Genomic DNA, 27,031 nt, shown 5'->3' with positions numbered 1-27,031 from the left:
GTCTGAGTTAAAACAATTTTCCTTAGATTTCCTCTAAATCAATTACTCCTCACCTCAAACTTGTGTCCTCTGGTCTTAGACATACCTGAACAGTTTATTGGTGTTTTTTGAACAAGTAATGTGTGTAGTAGGTAAATGGGAACCAGGGGATGCCTTTTATTTTGATTTTCGGAAGGCACTTGATATGGTGCTACATCAAATGTTATAGAAAATAAAAGCTCATGGGGATAACGTTTTGGCATAGATAGAAGATTGGTTGACTAACAGAAAGCAGAGGTTAGGAATAATTGGCCCTTTTTCATATTGGTAGCACATCACGAATAGTGTGTCACAGGGTCAGCTTTGAGGCCCAAGCACATTATAATTTATGTAAATGATTTGATTGAAGGGATATAAAGTATAATAGCTAAATTTTCTAATGACACAAAGATAGATAGGGAAGTGAATTGTGAATAGGACACAATGGCCCTACAAAAGGATACAGAAAGATTATGTAGGTGGGTAAAAAGCCAGCAAATGGAGTGGAGTACAATGTGGAAAAATGTGAAATTCTCCACAAATGGTGAAATGTTGCAGAATTCTGAGATGTCGAGTGATCTGGGTGTCCTAGTGCATTAATCACAGGCTAGTATGCAGGTGCAGCAAATAATCAGGAAATCAAAATGTTATGGTTCATAGCAAAGGGACCTGAATGCAAGAGCAGGGAGTTTTTGCTTATGTTATACAGAGCATTGGTAAGCGTGTATCTGGAATACAGGACTAGTCACTGTATATACAGAAGGATGTCAATGCATTGGAAGCAATTCAGAGAAGGTTTACTGGGCTAAGACCTGGAATGAGTGGATTGCCTTATGAGGAAAGGTTAGACAGGGCTGGCCTATATCCTCTGGAGTTTAGAGGGATCACAGTGACTTATTTGGAACATACAAGGTCCTGAGAGGGCTTGATTGGATGGATATTGAAAGGATGATTCCTCTAGTGGGAGAGGCTAGAACAAGGGTGGGGTGGGGTTGGGGGTGGTCACAGTTTAAAAATAAGGGATCGCCAATTTAAAAGAGATGAAGAAACATTTTTACTGTCAGAAGGTCTTCAGGATTTCCCTCCTCAAAAGCTTGTGTTGCAGAATCGTTAAATATTTTTAAGGCAGAGGTTGACAGATTGTTGATTACCAAGTGGATGTCAGATATGCAGGAATTTAAAGGTGAGGCATCAGTCATGGGAGGCTCAAAGGGCCGAGTTGTGTACTCTTGTTTCTTGTTCATTTACGTAAGTGATTAATAACTAATTGACCTCTAGATTTTCGAGAAAACCACACAACTGTATTAACTACTTTAAGAAGGGAGGCCCACCACCACTTGGGGCAATTGTAGATGCAGGAACCAAATTTCCTTGCAGTAGTAAGTGGGGTTTGACAGTCAAAGCACATAAGAAAATTACCAAAAAAAAATTGCAAAATCAAACGGTACAATTCTTTTGAATCCAAAGTTAATCATTAGGCTTCTAATAGCAGATACCCTCACCCACTCTATATTCCTCAGTCCTTGCTGTCTCAAGAAATTTAGTTCTGATTTCTTGTCTTTTGACAACATTTATAATTTCTGCTCTAATGTTTCTTCTGGGTAACTTTATCCACGACTTGACTTCCCTCTTACATGGAAACATTCTGCCATCCTCCTTCCTTACACTTCTATTCCTTGCCTTTTTAATCTTATATTCTCAAGCATATGAGCCCTTCACCAGTCTAAATACTTTTGGCTGCGTGAACTTTTCTCAATCCCCTCGACTGGGACTGCAAGTCTGTATGTGTGATTCTGTGTTGTAAATTGGCAAGTGGTGTGTCGAAGGGTGAAGTGCGCCAGTGCAACATGACATTTAGCTGAGGGTATTTTCGTGGGCGAGGTACGTTTACGTTTGCGCCTCTAATTCACTTCCATGTGCTAAACAAACAGCCGTGCTGCAGGTTGAGGTGTTTATTAGCAAGTGAAAGCTGTCTGATGCAGAGAACATGCTGGAGACGTCTAAATTTATCACAAAATGTGAACTCATTGAGATCTGCTGTAATAAAGAGAACGTTAAAAAAAAATCAAACAATGAATGAGAAAAGCTTGTTCAGCTAGTGGAGCCCATTTCCTCAAATACACCAAGTACAACATCATTATCATAGCTTATAACAAACTCAATCCAAAGTTCTTAGGAAAGATGCTCTGAATTAATTATAATTTCCACAAAGCCAGCCTTGCTATAATACTCTGAGCACCTACTGAGTAACATAGCATAGCACTCCAAATGAAAATCACTTTGGCCTCAATCCACCTGTATAATTTTCAATCTTCTTTCATGCAACAGAATGTTTTCTTTTAAAGGGGCAAACTGAAAGAATTTACTGGGTACCGTAGCCGAATAGTTATGTTGCAGAACCTGTCATCTAGAAGCCTAGGTGAATAAGAGAGCGTGAATTTAAATCCAGGCGTGTCAGAGTTCAAATTCAGTTCAACGAAAACATGGAAATAAAATGTCTACTTCTGAAAAATTGGCTATAAACCAATGCAAAAACTCAACTGGTTCATTTATGACCTTTAGGAAGGAATCTGCTTATCCTAGAGGGAGCTTTGAGGGATTTCAACTTCATACCCTGGCTTTTTCTTCTCTAGTCATACCAACTACCTGAACCTCTTTGTATGTCAGGCTTGTCTAGTTTAGGATGATACATGCCTCCAGCCCCAATTTCCAAAGCATCATTGACATTCTACTGCCACTAAAGTGGACAAGCTGGCAATGACACCCAACATCAAGTTGGATTAAGAGGTAACAAAGTGTGGAGCTGGATGAACACAGCAGGCCTAGCAGCATCTTAGGAGCACAAAAGCTGATGTTTCGGGCCTAGGCATGAAGGGTCTAGGTCCAAAATATTAGCTTTTGTGCTTCTAAGATGCTGCTTGGCCTGCTATGTTTATCCAGCTCCACACTTTGTTATCTTGGATTCTCCAGCATCTGCAGTTCCTATTATCTCTGATCAAGTTGGATTAAATATAGCATCATAAATGCAATAAAATGTGCTAAGCTATGTAGCAGTGCAATGTGACAAAACAAAATGACGGTGACAAGGCTTTATTAGGGCAGGTGATCTTGAGGTAGGTTTTAAGCAAAAACCTACAGGAGAAGATAGGTTTAGAAAGATGAAAGGTTTACGGTGGGAATTCCAGAGCTAAGGACCAAGGCAGTTGAAGCTATTGCTGTTAATGATGAAGTAATACAGCAACTGAGATGCACAAAAATCCAGAACTGGAGGAGCATAAAGAACTTGCAGGGTTGGAGAGCTGGAGGAAAGAAAACAAGAATGAAGCCATAAGGGATTTAAACATCAAATCCTGGCTTCTTTTCTCTAGTGTAAACCATCTACTTAAACCTCTTTGCCACTGTCTCCTCCACCATCAATTCTAAGGAGCAGGGAGCTCATAGACTTCTTTGCTACAAAGATTGAAAATGAGTTGGTCCAATCAACTGTCTTTACCAGTTCACTTCATTTCAATAGTTCACTGATTCAAATTTCCTCAAAAGAACCTGTTGGCCTTAAGCTCTAAATTGTATGTTCTCTGGTTTCTCTCACATTTTCCCTCCTGCTCCATCATGCTCATCTAGTTCATGAGATTTACTTCGTAGTCCCTAATCTCTATTCCCACTAAACTGCTGATCTCCCAACTACACATCATTTCTTTTTTTATTCATGCAGGGACCTGAGCCTTTCTGGCTAGGCCAGCATTTATTGCTGCCACAGAAAAGATGGTGGTAACGTCCTACTTTAATTCACTTGGTAAAGGTACAAGATTTTGACCAACAGAAGGGAAAGCCAATGCTTCTACATCAGGATAGTGAGTGGCTTGGAGGGAACTTGCAGGTGGTGGTGTTCTCATCTAACTGCTGTATTTTTCTTCTAGATAGAAAAGGTCACTTTCTCAGAATCTTTGGTATATTTCTGCAGTGCATCTTGTAGATATCTGCTGATATGCATTGTTGGTGTGGTGGAGAGAATCAATGGTTGATGATGGGGTGCAATCAAGCAAATTTCTTTGTACTTGGCAAGGGGCAGCCTTCTTGACTGTTTTTGAAGTTGCAATGATTCTGGCAAGTGGAGATTACTTCATCACACTCCTGAATTGTGTTTTGTAGATGGCGGACAGGTTTTGGAAGTCAGGGGTCAAGGTATTTACTGCAGAATTGCTAGCCTCTGACCTGCTCTTGTTGCCACAGAATTTATATGGTGAGTTGAGTTCAGTTTCTGGTCAATGGTAACCCGCCAGGACGTTGATTATAGCGGTGATTCACCGAAGGCAATAGCTTTAAAAGTCAAAGTTGATGGTTAAGACTGTCCATGTCTTGCAGCATTTGGACTGGGACTGCTTCAATATCTGAATAGTTTTGAATGGTGCTGAGAATTGTGCAATCAGTAAAGATCCCCACATTTTACATTATGATGCAGCGAAGGTCATTGAAGAAGCAACTGAAGATGGTTCGGCCTAGAACAGTGCCCTGAGGAACTTCTGCAGAAATGTCCTGGAGCTGAGATGACTGGCCTGCAATAACTACGACCATCTTCATTCGTGTTAGGTATGACTCCACCAGCAAAGATATTTTCACCTGACTCTCATTGTTCATGTTTGACATGATGCAATCAAACTCCACCGTGTCTGGAGTCAAATTTGAGGACTCCGAAGACAACTGCCTCCTGACTGCACAGCACTGTGCCCACTCCTCTGCTGGGTCTGTCCTAATAGTAGGACAGGGCATAAACAAGGGGTAATTATGATGATTCTAGCTGATATTGTTTATAATTCTTCTGCATCTCTTCTTCAGATGTTCCATCATGTTAATGATCCAGCTGGGAGGGTGAGTAGTTGTTAATGGGGACTGTTAGTGGCTAATGACAGTGGCTGAGTAATGGCAGGCTATGTGGTAACAAGGCCTGGTATGTGGGGTGGGGGCTAGGACTGGGGAGAGTTCAAAATATTGAACTCAATATTGAGTCCGGAGGGCTGGAGAGTCCCCAAGTGGAAAATGAGGTGTTGTTCCTCCAGCTTGCATTGGGCTTCACTGGAACACTGCAGCAATCCAAAGAGTGAGATGCTGGCCAGGGAGCAGGGTGGTGCATTGAAGTGGCAGACAATAGGTATGTTCAGGGTCTGTTTTGTGAGCAGAACGCAGATGTTTTGTGAAGCAGTCGCCAAGCCTACGTTTCGTTTCCCCAATGTAGAGGAGACCACATTGTGAGCAGCAAACGCAGTAGACTAGATTCTGGGAAGTGCAGGTGAAGTGTTGCTTCACCTGCAAGGTATGTTTGGGCCCTTGGATACTGGGGAGGGAGGAGGGAAATGGGCTGGTGTTGCACCTTCGCCGGTTAATGGGGAAGGTGCCATAGGGCTGTGGGGAGGTGTTGGGGTGAAGAAGTGTGGACCAGGGAGCCCCGGAGGGAACGGTCCCTGCGCAAGGCAAACAACGGAGGGGAGGGGAATATGCGTCTGGTGGTAGCATCTTGCTGGAGGTGGCGGAAATGGCGTCTGATGATTTTCTGGATGTGGATACTGGTGGGATGGTAGGTGAGGTTAAGGGGTACCCTACTGCTGTTGCGGGAGGGAAGTGAAGTGGAAGGGCAGATGTGTGGGAGATGGGTTGGGCCTGGTTGAGAGCCCTTTCGACAACAGAGCTGGGGAATCCTCAGTTGAGGAAGAAGGTGGACATTTTAGAGGCACCCTTGTTGAAATTGGACTCATCTGAGCATATGTGACGGAGACAGAAGAACTGAGAGAATGGGATGGAGTCTTTACAGGAAGTGGGGTGTGAAGATGTATAGTCCAGGTAGCTGTGGGAGTCCGTGGGTTTGTAATAGACATTAGTGGCCAGTCTATCCCCAGACATCGAAACAGAAATGTCGAGGAAGGGAAGGGAGGAGTCAGAGATAGACCAGGTGCAAGTGAGAGCAGGATGGAAATTGGAGGTGAAATTGATGAAGTTCTCTAATCCGAGGCAAGAGATGGAAGCAGCACCAATGATATCATCGATGTATTGGAGAAAGAGTTGTGGGTGGGGGCTGGATTAGGACTGGAACGAGGAATGCTCCACGTACCCCATGAGGAGACAGGCATAACTAGGGCCCAAATTGGCTAAGCTTGCCCTCACCCTCAATAACTTCTCTTTCAACTCCTCTCATTTTCTTCAGGTAAGAGGAGTTGCCATAGGTACCTGCATGGGCCATTAATATCCATTACATAGCCACTGACTCCCACAGCTGCGTGGACTGTACATCTTCACACCCCACTTCCTGTAATGACTCCATCCCATTCTCTCAGTTCTTCCGTCTCCATCACATGCTCTGATGAGGCCAACTTCAACAAGGGAGCCTCTGAAATGTCCACCTTCTTCATCAACCAAAGATTCTCCAGCTCCATTGTCAAAAGGCCTCTGAACCAGGTCCAATCCATCTCCCGCACTTCTGCTTCTCTTCCCTCCCACAACAGTGATAGGGTTACCCTAAACCTCACCTACCATCAGACGCCATTTCCACCACCTCCAGCACCATGCTACCACCAGACACATATCCCCTCCCCTCCCTTGTCTGCCTTCCGCAGGGACCATTCCTGCCGGGACACCCTGGTCCACACTTCCTTCACCCCCAACACCTCCCCACAGCCCTATGGCACCTTCCCCTGTAACCGGTGAAGGCGCAACACCTGGCATTTACCTCCTCCCTCTCCAGTAACCAAGGGCCCAAACATACCTTCCAGGTGAAGCATCACTTCACCTGCACTTCCCAGAATCTAGTCTACTGCATTCGCTGTTCACAATGTGGTGTCCTCTACATTGGGGAAATGAAACGTAGACTTGGCGACTGCTTCACAGAACATCTACGTTCTGCTCGCAAAAAAGACTTTGGCTTGCTACAGTGAAGCCCAACACAAGCTGGAGGAACAACACCTCATTTTCCACTTGGGGATCCTACAGCCCTCCGGACTCTGTATTGAGTTCAATAATTTAGGGCCTAAATTCTCCCATGTCCCAGTCCCCCACCCCACTCACCAGGCCTTTTTGCCACATACTCTGCCAATACTCAGTCACTGTAGTTAGTCACTAACAGTCCCCATTAACAACTATTCACCCTCCCAGCCTGATCGTTAGCAACTCCTTTGTCTGTCCAACTGTCTGTCTCTCTCTTTGGGCTCTATCCTATCGTTTACTCCCTACCCCACCCACCTCCCTATTTTCTGCATATAAACTGATGTTTTCCCAGCCGCCATCAGTTGTGAGGAAGGGTCAACAGACCCGAAACGTTAACTCTGTTTTCTCCTCCACAGATGCTGCCAGACCTGCTGAGCTTTTCCAGCAACTTCTGTTTTTGTTCCTGTTGGAATAGAACCTGGTGTTGTGTGACTTCTGCCCCAGTCCAACACTGGCACCTGCGCATCATAACTAATCATATTTAGAGAATCACCCGCAATGTTTTCATGCACAGTTATCTTTGATGACCACTATTGATCCGTCCCAGACTCTCTGTTTCTTATGTACATGTTGCCCCTAACAGATATCATCCGAAAACACAGAATTCATTTTCGCTGAAGACATTCAACTGAACCTTACCATCACGTCTCCTAATTCCTCTACTAGTTCAGAACAGATGACGTGGATGACATCCAGCACTGCAGCAGCAGAAATATTCTCTACCTATGTCGCTAGCCCTCTGATTCATCTCCAGATAAGTGTCACTGCAACCTGGCTCACACCTTGCTTACACTCAAAAGGCTGAAACAAAAATTCTAGATTGGTGAAAGCTTTTGTTGCTCAATTCAATGGAGGAGTAGCAGCTCTGGAAAAGTTCTGGACCATCATCTGGACCGATGGTGCTGGAGGATTCAGAACTCCAACAAAAGTTGGTGAACAATGAGTTACAGAAACAATTGAAATGGACTTGATCTCAACACTTACTTTTCCAGTAGTGACATAACAATCGGGGGCAGCACCAAGATAGGAATAGGGAGGACAATTCTAGTCAAGGCAGTCTCCATCAGTGCCTGGAAAAAAATACAAACATAATTGCAATCACTATACTGACACTTCCTTGAAGCTTGATGTGAAATATATGCTGCTGCGCGGACAATGCAGGCTATTTGTGATTAATTTCCTGATCTAAAAATTGCACTGCCAACTGGACTTTCCTCTTCAACTCTGAATTTGTGGCAAATTATATGGGTGTATCAGCACTGAAGAAGTACCCATTTCAGCCACCCAGTGTTTATCAAATAATCTCTGACATGGTAAAGCACTACATGAAGAGTAAAGTTCATTGTATTTGTACAGTGTGGACACTGACCATTCAACCCATACCGATCCCACCCAGGCCCCTGCACTATACCTGTAACCTTGCATTTGTAATGGCTAATCCACCTAGACTGCATGTCCCTGAACACTATAGGCAAATTTAGCATGGCCAATCCACCTAAGCTGCACATCATTGGATTGTGAGAGGAAACCCACGCAGACATTGGGAGAATGTGAAAACTCCAACCGAGGCTGGAATTGAACCCATGGTCCCTGGCGTTGTGAGGCAGTTCTGCTAACTACTGGCCTACCATGCCACCCCTGCTCAAGTCCTGGGGCTTTATCTACCTTTATGCCAGCTTCCACGTCTTTCTCCACAGTAAGTACTTTTTGTCCTTCCCTCTTTATTCATTAACAGGATGAGGGCATTTCTGGCCAGGCAGGATTTATTGTCCATCCCTAATTGCCCAGAGGCCAGTTCAGAATCAGCCATATTGCTGTGGGTCTGGAGCCACATGTGCGTGATAGGCCAGGTAAGGATGGCAGTTTCCTTCCCGAATGAGCATTAGTACCGATTGTTTTCCCTGACAATTGGAAACAGATTCATTGTCATCAATAGATTCTTAACTCCAGATATTTTATAGAATTCAATTCCACCATCTGCCGTGGCAGGACTCAAATCCGGGTCCCCAGAACATTACCTGGATTAACAGCCCAGTGATAATGCCATTAGGCCATCACCTCCCTGATGGGAAATATATGTCTCGGATCTCACCCATCTCCTGTAGTTACACATGTAGATGGCCTTGTTAATCTTTAAGGGGCTCTACTCTCTCCTTAGTTGCTCTTTTGTCCTCTTTATACTTGGTGGTTCTCTTTGAGTTTTGAACTTATCTAACAAAACTATTGCATGTCCCTTTTTTGCCTCACTGATTTCCCTCTTAAGTGTAGCCCTACACCCCCTATACTGCTCAGTTGATTCACTTGATCCCAGCTATTTGTACCTGATGTATGCCTCCTTCGTTTTCTTGATGAGAGCCTCAATCTCTCAGGCCATCCAGTGTTCCCTACTTCTGCCAGCTTTGCCCTTCAGACTAGCAGGAACATGCTGTTCCCGAATTCTCGTTGTCTTACTTTTGAAAGCCTCCCACTTGCCAGACATCAAGTAGGAACTCACGAACAGACTCCCCCAGTCAACTTTTGAAAGTTCTTGTCTAAATGGAAAGAGAAGCTCTCTGTATACTGTTCTCATCAAATATTCTTAGGACACAGTCACAGGTTAGTTACAGTGTAAAACTCTTTCTACCCTTTTAAACTGAAAGAAAAACTTCTTCTACACCGTTCGCATCCAACACTCCCAGGACAGATACAATACAGCATTAGATACAGCATAATGCTGCCTCTACACTGTCCCCACCAAACACTGCCAAGATTGGGATAGCAAGGGGTTAGATACAGAGTAAATCTTCTTCTACACTGACCCTATCAAACATTCCCAGGACAAGTGCAGCACAGGGTGTTAGATACAGAATACAGCTTTCTTCACTCTTTAAATGGGAAATAAAGTTCCTTCTACTCTTCTAAATGGAAAGTAAAGCTCTCTGTACACTGTCCGTATCAAACGCTCCTGGGGCAAGGTAAACACAGGGTTAAATACAGTGTACAGCTTTCTCTACACTTTAAACTGAAAGTAAACCATCTGCACACTGTCCACTATCTTACAGAAAAGACCTTTGTTAAATACCTTATCTATGTCCCTCGTGCTTTTATGAACCTCAAAAAGGTCAACATCCATCTCCTATGCTCCAGTGAAGCAAGGTTCCAAGACAGAGACAACACGGGATGTGATACAAAGTAAAGTTTCCTCTACTCTTTTAAACTGAAAGCAAAGTTCCATACCCAATTATTTCTGCGTGAAAATGATTATTCCTCAATTATTCTACGATTCTTCCACCAATTACTTAATAAGCGTGCCTTCGGTTAGCGGCCTCTGCTCCAACAGAAATGGATCCTTCCTAGCAACTCTATTTAGGTACCTCATAATTTTAAATTTTTCCGCCTTTAACCTGCCTTTCTAAATGGTGATTTGTACTGTCTTTCAAACTTCTTAAAAAGTAATTTACCCACAAATGAGATTTGGATGACAAGTTAATCCCTTCTTCCCTTTTTCAAAAAAGAAGACAGGGTAGTGAAGAAGGCATTTGGCATGCAAGCCATCATTGTTCAGAGCATTGAGTATAAGAGATGGGATGTCATGTTTCGGTTGTACAGGATATTAGTGAGGCTATTTTTGGAGTAATGCTTACAGTTCTGGTTGCCCTGCGAGAGAAAGGATATTATTAATTTGGAAAGGGTGCAGAAAACATTAACAAGGTTCATTTTCAGACGTTTCGTCACCATTCTAGGTAACATCATCAGTGAGCCTCCGACGAAGCGCTGGTGTTATGTCCCACTTTCTATTTATCTGGTTAGGTTTCCTTGGGACATAACACCAGCGCTTCGTCGGAGGCTCACTGATGATGTTACCTAGAATGGTGACGAAATGTCTGAAAACGAACCTTCCAGCTCAGCAAGCAAACTCACATCCAGAACCTCAACCTGAGCTACAAATCTTCTCAAAACTCGCTAACATTAACAAGGATGTCACCAGGGCTGGAGGGTTTAAGTTATAAGGAGAGACTGGGATACTTTTTTCACTGGCATGTAGGTTGAGGGGTGACCTTATTGAAGTTAATAAAATCATGAGGTGCATAGATATCGGTTCCTTAGTGTGGGCATATTTTTAAGATGAGAGGAGAAAGATTTTAAAAAGGTATGAGGGAAACATTTTTTACACAGAGGGTTGTTCGTGTGTGGAATGAACTTCCTGAGGAAGTGATTGATATGGGCACAGTTACAACATTTAAAAGACATAGATAAATACGTGAATAGGGAGGATTTTGAGGGACGTGGGCTAGGTGGAACTAGTTTATTCATTTACTAGCTGTCTAATTGAATCCAATAAAGTAAATTTGTGAGGTTTTGCGTATTTTTTTAAAACTTGGAACAATAGAAGCAGCCTGAATGGGTGGGGTCATGCTCCAACATAGCCAGGATTTTTAATTTTAGTTTTCCAACAACAGTTGTTGCTGGGGTCTTGAAGCTGGGTTTAGAAGCTGCAGTACATCTCTCCTTGCTACTCTGTCTCTCGGAATTTTCTCTTGGTATTTTTCCTTCTGGACTGGAGAACTGCACGTGAGATAATCTATTGTGCTGAATTTGCCTTTGCAAAGTGTGTATTTATGGGGTGTTACAGTATAGGATGTGTTTAATTTTTATAGTGGTTAATTAATCTATTATTCTGTAAAGTTTTCCAACAGAATTAAGTAATTCTGATTTCTTCCTTCTTTTCTTGTCTTTTAACTATAGTGTATGAATAAAGTATGTTTTTCTTCAAGACTGGTAGTTAGACCAATTGAATTGCATCCTGAATGCATCCTGGCACTTGACTCTAAAATTAGGAAACGTCAGTCTCTAGGTTATCTTCTTAATATATTTTGAGAGGGTTTAGTCTGGTCCATAGCACAATTTAGAATGGCCAATTCACTAACCTGAACATTTTTGGACTGTGGGAAGTAACTGGAGCACCCGGCAGAAACAATAAAAACACAGAGAAAACGTGCAAACTCTACACAGTTATCCTAGGAGAGAATCAAACCTAGGTCCCTGACATTGTCAGTCAACAGTGCTATCCGCTGAGTCTCTGTGCTACCTGAGGATGTCACTAATGTGCTATGGTATATCCAAGCAGAACTGAAAATCCTGAACAGTAACTTCCATCAGAGTAACAGGGACCTGAAACAGAATTCTGGAAAGATCTTTTTACTGTACATCGTTTAGTTACAAGGACAATCCTGGGCATCACTGAGTAGTCTCCATAATAATTAATTGTTGTATCATTGATTATATATACATTTATTCAACTCTCTTATCTTTCCTACCAGGTCTCTGCTCAGCTCTGCTGCTGTTTCTCCTTTAGTTAATGACACCACTCAGCTCACCATAAACTGGGGCTCTCCAGCAACCTGGTTGGTTATTAATAGTCCTGAATATTAGTTCTTTGGTGGTTGTGGCTTGGCTGGAAGGCTCATTAGCCTTGGGGTTCTGGACTGGGTAGCTAGCTATGGGTCGGATGGCTGGCTGATTCTGGTCTCTCTTTTCTGTTCTGCAAAAGTCCCTGCTTCACCTCCTGCTTCGCTGCCTTCCTTCCTGTCTGTTGTCTTCTCTCCTCCTCAGCTGGAACTGTAAGTTGGGAAACACAATGTGAAATAACGTTGATGTTGTAAGTCTGAAACCAATCATAAAATGCTGGAAACACTGAGAAGGTCATGCAGTTTCTGTGGAAACGAGAATGTGTGGCTCAGATCAACGATCTTGCGACGGAATCCACCACAGCAAGATATCATTATTATTTCCCAATTTGATCAGCTTGATCAAATGTTTCCAGCATTTAATAATGTTTAGCCTCTAAACTTCTGTTATTTAAAAAAAAACGACTGCACTATTCTCAAACTATAACTTTCTGTAGTTAATTTATTCATGTTATTAATCTAACTTCTTTGCTGCAGAAAATGATGGGAGCAGCTGAACAAATTCTTTAGGAACTGGTGAAGTCATGGATCACTGGATAATGCAACTAGAAACACAAATGAAGGCAAAAGCCTTCACAGTTTTGAAGCCATATCAGCATGGGAGGGAGATGATCAGGTCCCAGGATGAGTTCTGAAATACAGCGCAGACGGGGTCTTGTGAAATTGCATGAGGAGCGTCCACTTCCCATTCATCCACTTGAATGCAGTGAATATCAGGGATAATGTATTATGCTCCTTGTAAATACCGTTCCCCTTCAGATTTCAGTAGTATGAACAAAGCTAGAACACAAAGGTGTTTGCAGTTTAGCCAGAAAGTTCAACAAAATAGAGATAGGGAAAGGAAAGGAATCAAAATAAAGACATTTTTCTATTCACTTTTGGGACATAGGCATTGTTTGTTGGGCCAGCCTTTATGGTCCATCCCTAGCTACCCATGAGAAGTTGGTGGTTAGATTGGCCCACAATTCCCTTAGGTATGAATGAATGATGTTTATTGCCCCATATATTTAGGGAAATACAGGAAAAAGTGTTTTGTTGCCATAATCCAGTGTATTTTACGATGCGAAAGGATAAATAGAAAGCACTTAAATAGACTGCATCTTCATCGAACGGTATCCCAAACAAAGCTCCAAGGCTTCTGCAATGTCTCTGTAAGGTTGACTTCAAGTTTTGGGCATAGCAACACTGTCACTGATGCAATTCTACAATTTTGACTGAGAGACAGTGAAGGAGTGGCTTCGAGGGGCACTTGTAGGTCGTTGTTTTCCCAAGTATTTACTGTATTTGTCCTTCTAGATAAAAGTGGTTGTGGGTTCGAAAGGTGTTGTCTGAGGATCTTTGGTGAATATCTGCAGCGCATCTTGTAGATAGTACACACTGCTGCTACTGAGCGTCGGTGGTGGAGGGAGTGGATGCTTGTGGATGTGGTGCAAATCAAGCGGCTGGTTTGTCCTGGATGGCGTCAAGCTTCTTGAGTGTTGTTCGGGCTGCCCCCATACAGGCAAATGGGGAGTATTCCATCACACTCCTGACTCCTGCCTTTTACATGTTGGACAGGCTTTGGAAATCAGGAGGTGAGTTACTTGCCATAGTATTCTCAGCCTCTAACCTGCTCTTATAGACACAGTGTTTATGTAGTGGGTCCAGGTAAGTTTCTGTTCAATGGTAACCCAAGGATGTTGATAATGAGGGATTCGGTGATAGTAACACCATTTAATATCAAGGGGCGGTGGCTAGATTGTCTCTTGTCGAAGATGATCATTGCCTGGTATTTGTGTGACACGAATGTTACTTTTCAGCCCAAGTGTGAATATTGTTGAGATCTTGTTGCATTTGGATATAGATTGCTTCAGTCTTGACTTCTTCAATATTCTGGAGTCATGAATGCAGCTGAACATTGTGCTATCATTGGGGGACATCCCCACTTCTGACCTTATGATCTGGGGAAGTTCATTGATGGAGCAACTCGAGATGTTTGGGCAAAGGACAGAACACTGAGGAACTCCTGCAAAAATGTCCTAGAACTGAGATGACTGTCTTCATACAACCATAACCATCCGCTAATGTGCCAGGTATGACTCAAACCAGCGAAGAGTTTGCCCCATTGGTTTCCACTGTTGCTTACAGGCAACTCAATCAGGACGAGCAGGACAACTCTGGTCCAAGTGTCATGTAGCCAATTAGCCTCATTAAATACCTTACATTCTAAGGTTTTGGAGTAGATTTGTAGCTCTGGTTGTGGGTGTTGAGGTTGGTTGGATCGCCGAGCTGGTTTGTTGTTCTGCAGATGTTTCAGTACCCTGCTGAGTAACATCATCAATGCAGTCTCCGATGAAGCATTGGTGTGTTTTCCCACTCGGTTTTTAAACTCTGGAGTCCGTTGAGCTGGATTGCCTCACTTCCGGTTTTCCTTCGTAGTGGAGTGTATATGGGGTCGAGTTCTATGTGTTTATTAATAGTGTGCTTCGTGGAGTGCCAGGCTTCTGGGAATTTCCATGCCTGTCTCTGTTTACCTTGTCCCAGGATCTTGGCATTGTCCCAGTCGAATTGGTGGTTCTCCGTGTCCATGTGGATTGAGATGAGTGAGTATTGGTCGTGTCTTTTTGTAGTCAGTTGGTGTCTGTGTATCCTATTGTTTGTTTCCCTCCGGTTTGTCTGATGTCGTGCTTCTCACAGTCTCTGTAGGTGGTCTTATAGATGACATTGGTCCTGTCCATGGTGGGGAGTGAGTCTTTAGTTCCGGTGAGCAGTTGTCGTAGGGTTGATGTTGGCTTGTGTACCACTCTGATGCCCAGCGGTCATAAGAGTCTTGTGGTTAGTTCCGATGTGTTCCTGATGTAGGGTAGTGTGATGAGTGTGTCGGGGCGTGTAGTATCTTCCTGATGTTGTTCGTGTAGGCATCTTCTGACCCAGTTTTCTCGATATCTATTATCCTTGAAAACCTGGGAGAGGTATTCTTCTTCTTGGCGTAGTTCTGTGTTGCTGCTGTGTGTTGTTGCCCGTTTAAACAGTGTTTGCACGCAGCTTCGTTTATGTGTGCTGGGATGGTTACCTTTGAAGTTCAGTACCTGGTCCGTGAGTGTGGCTTTTCAGTGTACTTTCATTTGGAGTTCTCCATTTGTCTTGCACTCTACCATGATGTCCAGGAATGGGAGCTGTTAGTTCTTCTCCTCCTCTCTGGTGAATTTTATTCCAGTGAGGGTATTGTTTATCAGTTTGTGTGTCTCCTCTAGTTTAATCCTTTTAACGATCAACAGCCAAACATACGAACAAATCTATGGGACATCCATGGGATCAGCCATCTCCAGACTCATAGCAGAGGCAGTGATGCAAAGACTAGAAAGGACAGCCCTTCCATTAATCCAACCAAAACTATGGATATGCTACATGGACGACACCTTTGTCTTCATTAAATGGACCAAACTAGAGGACAGTTTAAGTGCCTCAAAATTTGTTCCTGGTCAGGGGAAGGGAAGAGCAAGAGGGCGCTCCTGCAGGCAAACCCCAATGCTCTTCCTGCCTACCTAGGAAATCAGCCACACGCCATCCTGTGTAGCTAAGGGTAGACGTTAAGAGACGTTCAGAAAGAGTTTCGGATAGAAGCACCTGTCGTTACAGCTGGCAATTATGGGACTGGGGGAAATTTTGAGATGCAAGAGAGCAGATTTGGCAACCAATTAAAAGAAGCTTGTAGCAACAGTGAGGGTAAAAACCAAAAGGCAACAAAACAAAATCAGAGTCAAACACACACATGTCTGGCAGCGATCCTGGAAGATCCAATCACATTTCCATCCATGTCCAACACTGAGATCCCTTCCTCTAGCTCATTGTGTCTCATCAGCACCACGTTGCAGACGTTTGCAGCTGCTGCAGGAAAACAAAATATACAAAACACTCAGCAATATTTTGGAGAAGTCAGACCTTTTAAAAAATACATTATTCTGGAAAGTAAATCATAGAATCGTGAGATTTGTGGAAGAGAAGGAAATCATTTCCTCCAGAATGGCTGTCCCAGTGGCTAGGTCTTTATCACATTCTCAGAATCAGATCTATGAGGATTTTATTGAATGGTCTTTCCTGGTCTGAGCTTTAGTAGGATCCCCTATTCCATACAGAGGTTTTAATCCTCTAGAATATATACAGAGTCCTACTCTTCTAAATTTATATATAAGATCTCATTTTGCACAACTCCACCAATCTTTGTATCATCCGCAAAGTTACTAATTAGACCAGCTATGTTTTGCTTCAAATCATATACGTAGATTACGAACAGCAGAGATCCCAGCACTGATCCCTATGGAACATCACTAGTCAAGACCTTTCATTCCAAAAAGCATCCTTCCAGTGCTACCCTCTATCCTATGACTAAGTCAATTCTGTACTCATTTTGCAAGCTCACTCCTGGTATCAGGTGACTTCAACCTTTATATCAGTCTGCCATGAGGGACCTTGTGAAAGGGTTGACTGAAGTCCACAGAGACCATCATCTGCTTTTCCCTCACCAATCATCCTCATCACCTCCTCAAAAACCTCGTTCAAGTTAGTGAGGTATGACCTTCCGTGCACAAAACCATGCTGTTTATTGCTAATCAGTCTATTTGCTTCCAAACGCTTACAGATCTTGTCCGAGAATCTTTTCCAATAATTTCCTTACCACTGTTGAGAGGTTCACTGTCCCATAACTTCCAGGATTATCTCTGTTATCCCTTTTTAAACAATGGCAGTTGAGATTTTCATTCTGGCTTGACTGGGTGTTACGGGAATCAGGACAGGCAATATCCAGTCATGTGAGGTCTCTTGGGAGCAACACTCTTCATCCCTTCAAAACAACCTCCTATATCCCACCATGCTATGGAGCAGCCATCGCCTCTCGTACCCACCTTGCCAACCTATTCCCTTTTATTCAACCTAATGACCCACTACTGGGCCTGTGTCAACTCAGTGCCAACTCATGGTCTCACCAACCAGAAGGTGGTGAATCTTTGGAATTAACTGACCTGGAGGGTTGAGGAACTTCAATCACTGAGCAGGTTCCAGGGAGAAATAAGTAGTTTTCTGCAAACTAACAGCATTAGGGGATATGCAAACAGTGCAGGAAGATGGCAGTTAGAAAATTATCAGACATGATCTGGAATGGCAAGGCAGGCTAAATGTGCTGAATAGTTCCTATGAACCAATCACACTTTGCCCTTCCAACTACCATGCCAACACATCCACTGTCTATCATGGGCATACCTCATGAGATGAGATAAAATAAAGTTCTTCATTTTCTATTGAAGATTTCACTGTTTAACAAAATCATTCCCATGAATGAAAATCTCTACATTAAATTTCCCCTAAAACCTGAATAAAAGGAACAGAATTCACAGTTCTGCCTCAATGAATTTACAGCCACTCAGAACTGTAAATCTGTGAGACAGATAGGTAGGAGTGAGAATTGTGAAGATGACATAAGGAGCCTACAAAGGGATATAGTGGGTGGGCAAAGATCTGGCATATGAAGCATTGTGTGGGGAAGTATGAATTCATCCATTTTTGCAGGAAGAATAAAGAAGAAGCATATTATCTAATTGGTGAGATGTTGCAGACCTCTGAGATGCAGAGGGATCTGGGGATCCGCATGCATGAATCACAGAAGCTGAACATACAGGTACAGCAAGTAATAAAGACATCTAATTGAATGTTACAGCTTATTGTGATGGGAATTGAATGCAAGAGTAGGAAGTTTATGCTTCAGTTATACTGTGCATTGATAAGGCTGCATCTGGAATGCTAGTTAAAGCACTGTTCACCATACTCATGGAAGGATCTTAACATGATGGGGGCAGTTCAGAGGTTTACTAAAACTATTACCTGGAATGAGCAGATTGCCTAATGGGGAAAGGTGGATAGGCCACGCCTACATCCCATGAGTTTAGGAGAGTCAGAGGTGACTCAATTGAAAAATGTACGATTCTGAGGAGATTTGCTTAGGTGGATGTTGAAAAGATGTTTCATCTTGTAGGAAAGTTCAGAACTATGAATGATAGGTTAAAGGCTGTTGACTTGCTTGCCAAGCTGGCTTGTTTTCGTTCAAACGTTTTGTCACCATGTGAGATGACATCAGCTGTGGAGCCTCCGATGAACTACTCTGCTTGGAACTTATATTGTGTGGTTTGTCATGGTGGGTACTGTCATTTTTGGTTTTGATCTGTATGGGGTTCAATTCTATATGTTTGTTGATTGAAGTATGGGTGGAGAACCATGCCTCTAGGAATTCCGTGCATGTCTATGTTTGACTTGACCTACTATAGTTACTTTGTCCCAGTTAAACTGATGGCCTTCGATGTCTGAATGTTTCGATATTAAGGAGAGTTTGTCATGCCGTTTTGCTGCTAGCTGATATTCATGCATTCTGATGGCTAGTTTCCTTCCTTCCTGTCTGTCCTTGTAATGTTTATGACAGTTGTTGCATGGTATTTTGTAAACCATATTGTCTGCATGTTGTGGAAATGGGGTCTTTAATTCTTGTGAGTGTTTAGTAGAGTGGCTGTGGGCTTGTGGGCCACCATGATTCCTAGTGGTCTTAGGAGTCTTGTTACCAATTCCAATATGTCCTTAACGGACAGTATAAATTCCAAGTGGAGTAAAATAACGTCGCTTCATCAGAGGCTCCACTGATGATGTCATCCAATATGGTGACAAAACATTTGAACAAAAACAAGCCAGCTCACCGAGCAAGTCAACAACCTCGTCCATAACCCGAGCTGCAGACCTTTGCCAATACTTTAAATAATTACAGGTTAAAATTAAGGGGTTGCCCATTTAAGACAGAGGTCTTAACTCCATCATACACAGACATCCAAGTGGAAAAAAATTCCTTAACCATCTTCCTCTGCTTCTTGCCAGTCAGCCAATTATGGATCCAATTTCCAAAATTTCCTTGAATCCCAACAACTTCACTATTAGACTTTTGTCTGGGCCCTAACAAAAGCTTCGCTTGAGTCCAAGCAGACTACATCAAAAACATTACCCTCACTGACACATTGAATTTTTCAAGGAGGTGACCAATCAAATTGGTCAGACATGATTCCCCCTTTACAAAACTATGCTAACTGTCTTTGATTAATCCCTGCCTTTCCAAATGCAAATTAATTTGCGCCGCAGAATTGCTTCCAATGGTTTCCCCACCACCAAAGTTAGATTTGCTCCCTTATTGAATACCCCATTGCCTGTCCTCCACTCCTCCAATCCGTCTACTATGGCCTGAGAGGAATTAAATTTTTGCAAGTGCCCCTGTTATTTCCTCCCATGCCCCACGCAATAAGCTCAGATATATTTATCCATCCCAGGATACCTAGCTACTTTTAAGCCTGAAATCTGTCAGAATCTTCTCTCTGTCTGTGCTGATTTATTTAAATGTATCACAGACCTTCTTACTGATTGTACAGTTGGAGCTCCACAGAATGCATGCTTATAGTCGCAACTCCAAAACGTACCTTACCTCTCCAAGTGGACACCCTATGTAGCCAAAATGTTAAAGCCTGCTCCTATCAGGTGTACTCTGCACACAAAAATATTATCATGTGCAAAATGTAAACTGTCTCCATTCCTACTTCCATTAATATGGTATTGAGCTTGGACTTCCAGTATTTGGCCTCCTCTGCCAGTTTTGTACGAATGAAGAGGCAATCCATGGTTGTGAAAATTGAAGCCATTGCGTGCCATTCTCTGTAATATTCCTGGAAACGTGATATTATATAAATATAGAGAGGGAGACAGAGAAATTCAAGAGCAAGACAGAATGGTCTGTGTCGAAGAGCAAGAGGAAAGTGAAAGAAAACTTGCTGTCTATATTAACTAAACAGCTGTTGTAGACTTAGCTATTTAAATTACAGATAATCTTTAAAGAAATGCACGTTAAACAGCAATTTTCCTCAATTACCCTCTACCGGTTATCTTGGTAAAATGTGTACCATCGTGTAAGTTTCTGATCAAAGACAGAACACAGAACAGTACAGCACAGCACAGGCTCTTCTGTCCACGGTGTTGTGACGAAATGTTACCCTAATCCTAAGGTCTATCTAATCTCCACTCTTACCTTATACTATCATCCATATGCCTATCTAATGACCGCTTAAATGCCCCTCATGAGGCCGATTCCACTACTGTCTCCGGCAATGCATTCCATGCCCCTACCACTTTGAGTAAAGAATCAACCTCTGATGTCTCCCGAATATCTATCTCCTTTCACTTTAAAACTATGTCCCCTCGTAAAAGCTACCTCCACCTGGCTATCCACTCTGTCTATACTTTTGATCATTTTGTACACCTCTACCGAGTCACCTCTCATCCTTTGTCATTCTAAAGAGCAAAGCCCTAGCTGTCTCAACCTTTCCTCGTAAGACCTTCCCTAAATTCCGGACAACACCTTGGTAAATCTCGTCTGCACCTTTTCCAATGCTTCCACATCTTTCCTGTAATGAGGTGACCAGAACTGGACACAATACTCCAGATGTGGCCAAACCAGGCTTTTGTATAGCTGCAGCATAACATCACGGCTCTTGAACTCAATCCCTTTATTAATGAAAGCTAACACACCATATGCCTTCTTAAGAACTCTATCCACCTGGGTGGCAGCTTTCAGGGAACTGTGGACATGAACCCCAAGATCCCTCTGCTCCGCCACACTGCCAAAAATCTTTCTGTTAATCCTGTATTCTGCTTTCAAGGCTGTCCTTCCAAAATGAATCACCTCATATTTTTCAGGGTTAAACTCCATCTGCCACTTCTCAGCCCAGCCCAGCTTGGGTGGAAATTGAGGACCCAACTAAACCAGACTTTAGCTCTATTTCTGGAAAACACCCACTTTCATTTTGTAGTTATAACAATAGTATAAAAGTGAGTAACTAAGGGTGTAAGTTGGCCACCTCCATTTGCATTTGTTATCCTATTGAGAGCAGTCTTCCAATTCTATGTTCCTTTTGTAACCTAGAACAGCCCTCCGCAGTATTTACAACTTGACCCACCTATGTATCATCTGCGAATTTACTAATCCACCCTTCCACTCTTGCATCCAAATCACTTACAAAAACCACAAATAGTAGAGGATCCAGAACAGATCCTTGTGGGGTACACCACTCGTAACTGAGCACCACGTTGAATATTTTCCATCCACTACCACCCTTTGTCTTCTCAGGGTCAGGCAATTCTGAATCCAATCTGCCACATTTCCTGCTATCCCATGCCTCCTTACTTTCTGCATGAGCCTACCACGGGGAACTTTACATAAATCTATGTATACCATGGTGATGACTAAGGCTGTGTCAATGTCTATGGCTTTTTCCACACAAACATTCTGGGAACACTAATAAGGAATCCTGAGATAGTGTTTGGTAGGCCCTCTGCGGCAACAAATTAATGACGGTGATCATGCATTCATTCTGGACTCAAGCTTCAGCTGGGTCCCAAAAATACGAGTAAGCCTGCCCGGATTTTGGGCATGGGGCCACAATGCACTGGCTCACTGTTGAGGCCATCCCCATCAGGTTCCATAAGCGGCAGGTGGAAAATCCCCTACAAACTGGCCATCTGGGAATCTTGGGTGGAAATTGAGGACCCAACTAAACCAGACTTTAGCTCTATTTCTGGAAAACACCCACTTTCATTTTGTAGTTATAACAATAGTATAAAAGTGAGTAACTAAGGGTGTAAGTTGGCCACCTCCATTTGCATTTGTTATCCTATTGAGAGCAGTCTTCCAATTCTATAAGCCCAATCAATCGGTCTGAAACTCTGGAGTTCAATTATAGGTGAAGTACCAAATGCTTAGCTATCATATTCTAATTATATACTTTTAGATGAAAACATTGCCTAATGTCAAATGTTAAACCAACTGACCTACAATTACATCAGAGACAATGGGAACTGCAGATGCTGGAGAATCCGAGGTAACAAAGTGTGGAGCTGGATGAACACAGCAGGACAAGCAGCATCTCAGGAGCACAAAAGCTGACGTTTCAGGCCTAGACCCTTCATCAGAAAAGCATGAAGGGTCTAGGCCTGAAATGTCAGCTTTTGTTCTCCTAAGATGCTGCTTGGCCTGCTGTGTTCATCCTGACCTACAATTACATGGTTGTTGTTTCCTTCCCTTTTTGAATAAAGGTGCCAAATGACATTGTAGGGTGATTTTTTTTTGTACATACAGATGGTAAGGAAGATATCCTTTTGTGACTATGTAAGAGAGAGAAAGAGGAAGAGAGTGTGGGTATGTCGCTGCAGCCTATAGAGCAAAGATCTCCCAAGCTATTAAAAGTACCAAAATCAGGAGAGGGTTAATCATCACATAAGCAAACAAATTAATTAGCGCATGAGCTCACAATCAGGCCTCCCCAAGGCTTTCACAGCGCAGGACGCCTCAGAGAGCTCTGACAACAGCTGCTGGTACTTGTCTGTGAATGGAAGCCAGGCCAACTCTCTGCCATGCCTGCAATGACAAAGCATTCTGGAACTCACACAGTTTTCAAATCAGTAGACTGTGTGCAGTGCTGAGGAGTTATCGGCTTACAGAGATAAATATTAATGAAGACCGGGATATTGCCTGCGGAGCAAAACCAACACCAACTGAAGCTCCAAGGGACAGCAGCTTGAGCTCCTGGTATTTACCAGAGCACAGGAAGAACACACAGAGTGGTGAGAGTGTGGAACTCACGACCACATGGAGTGGCTGAGGCAAAAAGCATAGCAGTATTTTAGGAGAAAGGAAAAGAAGAATAGAGCAATATGTTGATTTGGTGAGATGAAGTAGGGCATGAGGAAGTTCCTGTGGAGCTTAAACACAGGCATAGACCTATCAGGCTGAATGGCCTCTTTCTGTGTTATCAACACAATATACCATGGCAGAATCAAAGTGGCCTCAACATTCTTGAAGAAATTCTCCTACCTTCTGAGACACGTGGTAAGTTTATGATTTTGGAAGATTAGAACATAAAAAGAAAGGAAGATTTGATGTTGATTATTGCTCCTTATTGTAATGTTTAACAGACGTGACTAAACAAACAACGTCAAGCTTTTGTCTATTGATTCCACACATGGCAATCTGCAATAAAATTATAGGTACATTCACCTTCTCAATGGTTTGGGTACGAACAATGTGACACTGCCTTACATCAAAAGTAATCACCACAGAGTCTGCTTAAAAGGCACATAAACTTACTGGGCTTGGACTAGTTATGTTTGGATTCAAAAGGAGAGAATGCTCATTTAATCATGAAAACAATTAAAGAGATCGCAGACAAGATGAAGTAGAGAGATGAAGTAGATAAATGATAAGTCAATTTTATGATACCACATTTCAGCTTGAAATTTCATAGAACATAGAACATTACAGAACAGTACAGGCCCTTCGGCCCTCGATGTTGTGCCGACGTGCCATACCAATCTGAAGCCCATCTAACTACACTATTCCATGTACGTCCATATGCTTGTCCAATGGTGACTTAAATGTACTTAAAGTTGGCAAATCTACTACCGTTGCAGGAAAAACGTTCCATACCCTTACTACTCTCTGAGTAAAGAAACTACTTCTGACATCTGTCCTATATCTTTCACCCCTCAATTTAAAGCTATGCTCCCTTGTGCTCGCCGTCACCATCCTAGGAAAAAGGCTCTCCCTACCCACCCTATCTAACTCTCTGGTCATCTTATATGTCTCAATTAAGTCACCTCTCAACCTTCTTCACTCTAACGAAAACAGCCTCAAGTCCCTCAGCCTTTCCTCGTAAGACCTTCCCTCCATACCAGGTAACATCCTAGTAAATCTCTTCTGCACCCTTTCCAAAGCTTCCACATCCTTCTTATAATGCGGTGACCAGAACTGTACGCAATACTCCAAGTGCGGCCACACCAGAGTTTTGTACAGCTGCAGCATAACCTCTTGGTTCCGGAACTCGATCCCTCTATTAATAAAAGCTAAAACACTGTCTCCCTTCTTAACAGCCCTGTCAACCTGGGTGGCAACTTTCAAGGATCTGTGTACATGGACACCGAGATCTCTCTGCTCATCTACACTACCAAAAATCTTACCATTAGCCCAGTACTTTGCATTCCGGTTACTCCTACCAAAGCGCATCACCTCACACTTGTCCGCATTAAACATTTTCCACCTCTCAGCCCAACTCTGCAGCTTATCTGTCTCTCTGTAACCTACAACATCCTTCGTCACTATCCACAACTCCACCGACCTTAGTGTCGTCTGTAAATTTACTAACCCATCCTTCTACGCCCTCATCCAGGTCGTGTATAAAAATGGCAAACAGCAGTGGACCCAACACCGACCCTTTCGGCACACCACTAGTAACTGGACTCCAGGATGAACATTTCCCATCAACTACCACCCTCTGTCTTCTTTCAGCAAGCCAATTTCTGATCCAAACTGCTATATCTCTCACAATCCCATTCCTCCGCATTTTGTACAATAGCCTACTGTGGGGAATCTTATCGAAAGCTTTGCTGAAATCCATATACACCACATCAACTGGTTTACTCTAATCAACCTGTTTGGTCACCTTCTCAAAGAACTCAAGAAGGTTTGTGAGACATGACCTACCCTTCACAAAACCATGCTGACTATCCCTAATCAAATTATTCTTTTCTAGATGATTATAAATCCTATCCCTTATAACCTTTTCTAACACTTTACCAACAACTGAAATATGGCTCACTGGTCTATAATTACCAGGGTTGTCTCTACTCCCTTTCTTGAATAGGGGAGCCACATTTGCTATCCTCCAGTCTTCTGGCACTATTCCTGTAGACAATGACGAGTTAAAGATCAATAAAGGCTCGGCAATGTCCTCCCTGGCTTCCCAGAGGATCCGAGGATAAATCCCATCCGGCACAGGGGACTTATCTAATTTCACACTCTGTAGGATTTCTAATACCTCTTCCTTGTGAACCTCAATCCAACCTAGTCTAGTAGCCTGTATCTAAGTATTCTCCTCCACAACATTGTCATTTTCTAGAGTGAATACTGTTGAAAAATATTCATTTAGTGCTTCCCCTATCTCATCTGACTCCACACACAACTTCCCACTACTATCCTTGATTGGGCCTAATCTTACTTTTGTCATTCTTTTATTCCTTAAATACCTACAGAAAGCCTTAGGGTTTACCCTGATCCTATCCGCCAATAACTTCTCATGTCTCCTCCTGGCTCTTCTGAGCTCTCTCTTTAGGTCTTTCCTGGCTACCTTGTAACCCTCAAGCGTCCTAATTGAGCCTTCACATCTCATCCTAACATAAGCCTTCTTCTTCCTCTTGACCAGAGATTCCACTTACATTGTAAGCCATGGCTCCCACGCTCTACGGCTTCCTCCTGCCTGACAGGTACATACTTACCTAGGACACACAGGAGCTTTTCTTTGAATAAGCTCCACATTTCTAATGTGCCCATCCCCTGCAGTTTCCTTCCCCATCCTATGCTCCCTAAATCTTGCCTAATCTCATCGTAATTGCTTTTCTCCCAGCTATAACTCTTGCCCAGTGGTATACACCTATCCCGTTCCATCACTAAAGTAAACATAACAGAATTGTGATCACTCTCACCAAAGTGCTCACCTACTTCCAAATCTAACACCTGGCCGGGCTCATTACCCATTACCAAATCTAATGTGGCTTCGCCCCTTGTTGGCCTGTCTATGTACTGTGTCAGGAAGCCCTCCTGCACACTCTGGACAAAAACTGACCCATCTATAGTACTCAAACTATAGTGCTGCCAGTCAATATTTGGAAAGTTGTAGTCCCCCATGACAACTACCCTGTCTCTTGCACTCCTATCGAGAATCATCTTTGCTATCCAGCTAATTCAGCTTGAAATTCATCATTTCACCTTTGTTGTACTGTCTCCAATACTAGTATATTTTTGCTTAGATAAGGAGCCCAAAATTGTTCATAGTAATCCAGTTGCGGTCTAACCAGTGTTTTGTATATGTTAGCAAGATTACCCTATTTTTGAACACAACTGCTTTGAAATAAAGGGCAATATTTCATTTATCTTCCCTGTTACCCCCTGAACTTGTGTGCTAGTTGTTTGTCATTTATGTATGAAGACTCCCAAATCCTCTGCATTGTAGCTTTCTGTAGTCTTTATTTAAATAATAGAGCTCCTCTATTCTTCCTCCCAAAATGCATAAGAACATAAGAACTCGGGGCAGGAGCAGGAAATTCAGCATCTTGAACATTTAATACAATCATGACTGATCTAATTTCCCCCTCATTTCCATTTTCCTGCCTGTTTCCCATATTTCTTTCACTCATTATTACTAAAAACCTGTTGATAATTATCTTAAGAGATAGCAGGAGCTGCAGATGCTGGAGAATCTGAGATAACAAGGTGTGGAGCTGGATGAACACAGCAGGCCAAGCAGCATCAGAGGAGCAGAATAACTTATCCAGTATCCTGGCGTCCACTGCACTCTTGGGTAGCGAATCTCACAGGTACTTTTTTTGACACATTATATTCTCTGAGAATTTTTGCCTACTAGCTTAACTAAATATTTGTGTTATAAGAACATAAGAACTAGGAGCAGGAGTAGGACATTTGCCCCCTCAAGCCTGCC

The 27,031-nt window shown here is 42.8% G+C and overlaps 1 protein-coding gene across 5 annotated transcripts in view; it reads right to left on the bottom strand.

The window, feature by feature from the left end:
* Nucleotides 1-27,031, bottom strand: part of LOC125455349 (sideroflexin-5-like) — a 274,456-nt gene that overhangs the window by 99,404 nt on the left and 148,021 nt on the right. For all 5 annotated transcript variants that reach the window (XM_059650637.1, XM_059650636.1, XM_059650639.1 and 2 more), the window contains 2 exons: nt 16,186-16,301; nt 7,972-8,057 (listed from right to left, as the gene is read on the bottom strand). In XM_059650637.1, coding sequence (XP_059506620.1) covers nt 7,972-8,057; nt 16,186-16,301 — 202 coding nt within the window. The remainder of the gene's footprint in view (nt 1-7,971; nt 8,058-16,185; nt 16,302-27,031) is intronic.

The sequence above is a fragment of the Stegostoma tigrinum genome, chromosome 1 (genome assembly GCF_030684315.1).
Source record: "Stegostoma tigrinum isolate sSteTig4 chromosome 1, sSteTig4.hap1, whole genome shotgun sequence".
Lineage (NCBI taxonomy): Eukaryota > Metazoa > Chordata > Chondrichthyes > Orectolobiformes > Stegostomatidae > Stegostoma > Stegostoma tigrinum.
The sequence above is the reverse complement of the archived record's forward strand: the minus strand, read 5'-3'. Positions and strand labels throughout refer to the sequence as shown.